Raw genomic sequence first — 4,406 nt, forward strand, 5'->3', positions numbered from 1 at the left:
CCCCCCCCAACCCCACCCCCCAGCTCCTGAAGGAATTTCTACATCTGGACCTGACAGCTCCCATCCCTGGTGCCTCCCCTGAGGAGACACGTCAGCTGCTGCTGGAAGGGAGCCTGAGGATGAAGGAGGGGAAGGACAGCAAGGTGACTCCAGGAACCTCTCCACACTCAGGGCCCTTGCCTCCCCCTTACCCTGTGGGGTTTGAACCACCCCTTCCTCGGGACCTCCCGGGCCCTAGTCAGTGATTCTTAGCTGCTCTGTCCCTTGGGTGGCAATTCAAAACTAGTGCCTTTATGTGAGGAATGACTGTTTTTTTTTTCTTGTTTTAAAATTATTTGTAATTGAAGGATAATCGCTTAACAATATTGTGTTGAGGGATGACTTTCTGCCTGCAGTTTACTTTTTACAAATACAGCAGCTGGATCCCGGCCATCAGGTGCCATTCTAGCCCACCTGTCAATGCCACAGTGTGTTCCTGTTGGGAGGGAGGGGCCCATTCTGTGAGCAGGCTGGGAATAGCCTAGAGTCTTGCTACAAAGCTATGAATTTTTCAAGCACTGTGTAACCCAGAGTCTGCAAATCATGATTTTTTAAAAAATTTATTTATATTTGGCTGCACTGGGTCTTCGTTGCTGCATGAGAGCTTTCTCTAGTTGCAGCGAGCCAGGATGACTCTCTAGTTTTGGTGCACAGGCTTCTCTTTGTGGTGGCTTCTCTTAGTTGCAGAGCACGGGCCCTAGTCGAACAAGCTTAGTTGCTCTGTGGCATGTGGGATCTTCCCCGACCAGGGATTGTACCAGTGTCCTCTGCATTGTAAGACGGATTCTTAATCAAGGAAGTCCTGCCAATCATGATTTTAAAACCACCTTCCTTTCCCTCTTTAATGTAAACTTTTAACTGGCATAAGTCACAAGTAAGTAGCTGGATGAGAGAAAGTCATCTTGTTCTTCATTTGAATGTTACTCTCAGTTCAGTGGGGGTGGAAGGAGACAGGTACTTGACACCAGTGCTCCCAGGGGAGGGTGCCTGCCTTGGCCCTGACCTCTGGCCTCTCCTGCTCTTCCTGCATTACCCTCCACCCCCCGCCATCTCCAGATGGACGTGTACTGCTTTCTCTTCACTGACCTGCTCTTGGTGACCAAGCCAGTGAAGAAGGCTGAGAGGACCAAGGTCATCAGGCCACCGCTGCTGGTGGACAAGATCGTGTGCCGGGAGCTTCGGGACCCAGGTGAGTTGGCCGGCTCCCAGCTCCTGGGTGGGACCTATGATGGGGGCGAGGGGTGCTGTGATGGGCAGGACCTACAGTGGGCTGGGGTCTTGGTCCCAGCTAGCACTGATTCGAGCCCTTCCTAACCAGGCTCCTTCCTCCTCATCTACCTGAACGAGTTCCACAGTGCTGTGGGGGCCTACACGTTCCAGGCCAGTGGCCAGGCTTTGTGCCGTGGCTGGGTGGGTGCCATCTACAATGCCCAGGTGAGAGCAGAGTGGTGGGCAGCCTGGCAGGGCAGCCTGGTGGGGTCTGCTGCTCACCAGCTGTGGGGCCCCTGTGCATGCCCATCTCCAGAACCAGCTGCAGCAGCTGCGTGTGCAGGAGCACCCAGGCGACCAGCAGCACCTGCAGAGCCTGGAAGAGGAGGAGGATGAGCGGGAGGAGGAGGAGGAGGAGGAGGAAGGTGGGGGGAGTAGCACTTCGGCTGCCAGCTCCCCTACCATTCTGCGCAAAAGCAGCCACAGCCTTGACTCCCAGCACTGGTACGTTTGCCCAGGAGCACCCAGCAAGCTGGAGCAGAGCAGGTGCTCTGCCCCAGGACTCCTGACCCCAAGGCGACCGACACTGAGTGGGACCCCTTTCCCTGTGCATGGCTTTATGATATGAACCCAGTGGGCATGGGGAGGGGGGCTCTGCCCCCCACTAGCGGGGATGGCAAATGGATTTCAACTTGAGTGCCCACTCTGATCTATTAGTGGTAGCTGCCCAGAGCTGAGCTGAAGATTCTTAGACTATATCTGACAGCAGATACTGTGGTGATGACAGACGCCATTCCTGATACCTGTGTTTCGGGCTCACGTGCTGCCTGCTTGCAGTCTTTGAGCCTCAGACTCAGGAGGGCAGAGGCTCTCAACTTCTGTGTCCAGCCGTCTAGGCTTCCTTTAGCTGGACTGACTCCCCTCTCGGCCCCCACAGTGCCTCGGACGGCTCTACGGAAACCCTGGCCATGGTGGTGGTAGAGCCTGGGGAGTTGCTGTCCTCTCCTGAATTCAGGGGCAACCCCTTCAGCTCCCAGTCAGACGAGACCTCTCTCAGCACCACCGCCTCATCTGTCACTCCTACCAGCGAGCTTCTGCCCCTGGGCCCTGTGGATGGCCGCTCCTGCTCCATGGACTCCGCCTACGGCACCCTTTCCCCCACATCCCTGCAAGACTTTATGGCCCCAGCCCCCACGGTGGAGTCAGCACCCCGGCCCCCAGAGTTACCACCAGCCCCGTCACCCCCACCCTCGCCCCGCCTTCGCCGCCGCACTCCTGTCCAGCTGCTGCCCTGCCTGCCCCACCTGCTTAAGTCCAAATCCGAGGCCAGCCTCCTCCAGCTGCTGTCAGGGGCCACTACCCGCAGAGTGCCCCCAGCCCCGAGCCGCAGCCTGTCGGAAGTCTGCTTGGCTGCTACTGTCCCTGGGACAAGGACTCGGGGCTCCTGTCAGGAAGCTGGGCCCAACTGGTATTGCCAGGGGGCACCTGGCCCTGGCCCCCAGCTGGCAGAGCTAGAGGGTAGAGCCCACTGCCCAGGTGGGGAGCCCGAAGGACCCACTAGGAGGAGCAGAGAGCTGTCCTCGGGGGCCTCGACCAGGGTCCAGCCTGAGCCTCCCCAGGGGATCTCGGCCCAGCACAGGAAGCTGACGCTGGCCCAGCTCTACCGAATCAGGACTACCCTGCTGCTTAACTCCACCCTCACTGCCTCGTGAGTGGCCTGGCCTGGGGTGGAGGACAGGTGGCCCAGTGTGCTGGGGGCATTGTCATGGCTGGGAACAGATGGCACTTGGGCACAGGGATGGGAGAGGGAGCCTGGGACCTGCCCCAGCATCTGGCGAGGATGTGCACAGTGGGCAGCGGTGAAGAAGCCTGAGAGGGTGGCCAGAGCCCCTCCGAATACCATCAGCCAAGGAAGAACTGTCTCTCCCCTCCTCTCCACTGCAGGGAGGTCTGAGCAGAGGGAGGCCCCCAAGGGTGCCACTGACCAAGGGACAGCAGACAACATGCCTCCTGGGGTGTGCCAGCCCCTGCTCCAGCTGCTGCCTTAATGTGCACACGGGCCTGAGTGCCCAGCCGGACACCACCACCGCCCCCAAGGGCCCAATTTGCACTTTGCCAGACCGGATGGAAGTGGAGGAGGGCTCAGCAGAGGCCTAGGCTGCAGGACCCCCCGACAGTCACCACTGTCACTAACCTGCCTGTTTCCCCACCCCCCAACCCCCAGCCTAGGCAGAGTCCTTTGCCCAATGCTCTCTGAATTCAGGACCTCCAGTCCTCTGGGCTGGACTCCAGGGCTGGGGTCCCAGGCAGCCCTTCCCTCCTCCACCATCTGGCGCCAAATGGGACGACGGTTCCCCTGCCTTTAGCCCCCTCCCCCTCTTCCTAGTCCTTGGGATGGGCTCTGTGTAAAGTTGCATATTTATTGAGCTTTTGATTCTTTTATAAAGACTTGTATATACTTCACTGGAAAGAGTCCTTTGCTTTTGGAATGCCCCCTTTCTGGACTCAGGTACACTCAGTGCTCCTCTGGGCTCCTGTCCCCTCCATCTGTGGTGGGCCACCGCTGGGCAAGACTGGGAGCACAAGGGACTTCGTGGGGGCAGAAATCGCCTGACCAGTACTCCCAAGGTCAGCCCTGTCCCCCGCCACAGCCATGAAGTCCACCACTAGGGCCCCCCACCAGGTGCCCTCCCCACATGGGGCCCTGGAGGGCCCTACCCCAAGCCACCCCTCTGAGCTGGCACCAGGGTGGGCCACGGGCTCAGGCTACTGAGCAGGCCCCCTTGGACTGCCTTCCAGGGCAGGGTCATGCCCTGTGTGGGGAGGGTGGGCCTCCCACCTGGGTTCTTCTGGCCCAAGCCCTCATGGCTGAGGGTGCCTCTGAGACCCGGAGAGGAGAGATTGCCTCTCTAGGAAGAGGTAGTCTCTGGGTTGAGCTAGAACCCAGGCTTGGGACCCGGATGCGGCCCCTCGTTATGGGCACGTTGCCCACCAGGTGCCTCAGGTGAGCTCAGGTGAGGGCTGGGGGCTCCTTTCCCGGCAGCCCCGCCCTAGCCCCCACCCCCGAGGCGGGCTCTTCAGGCGGGGCGGTCCTGAGGGCGCCGCGCTGGGCCCCACCCGCTGCGGGCGGAGCGGGGGAAGCCCGGTCTGGTCGAGGG

General features: G+C 60.0%; 1 protein-coding gene across 1 annotated transcript in view; it reads left to right on the forward strand.

The window, feature by feature from the left end:
* The window catches only part of PLEKHG5 (pleckstrin homology domain containing, family G (with RhoGef domain) member 5), a 35,732-nt gene extending 32,772 nt beyond the window's left edge, over positions 1 to 2,960 (forward strand). The window contains exons 16-20 of the mRNA XM_010850198.1: positions 24 to 143; positions 1,096 to 1,228; positions 1,358 to 1,473; positions 1,565 to 1,752; positions 2,186 to 2,960. Of these exons, the coding sequence (XP_010848500.1) occupies positions 24 to 143; positions 1,096 to 1,228; positions 1,358 to 1,473; positions 1,565 to 1,752; positions 2,186 to 2,960 (1,332 nt within the window). The remainder of the gene's footprint in view (positions 1 to 23; positions 144 to 1,095; positions 1,229 to 1,357; positions 1,474 to 1,564; positions 1,753 to 2,185) is intronic.
* The last annotated feature ends 1,446 nt before the right edge of the window (positions 2,961 to 4,406 follow it).

The sequence above is a fragment of the Bison bison genome, unplaced genomic scaffold (genome assembly GCF_000754665.1).
Source record: "Bison bison bison isolate TAMUID 2011002044 unplaced genomic scaffold, Bison_UMD1.0 scf7180017864289, whole genome shotgun sequence".
NCBI lineage: Eukaryota > Metazoa > Chordata > Mammalia > Artiodactyla > Bovidae > Bison > Bison bison.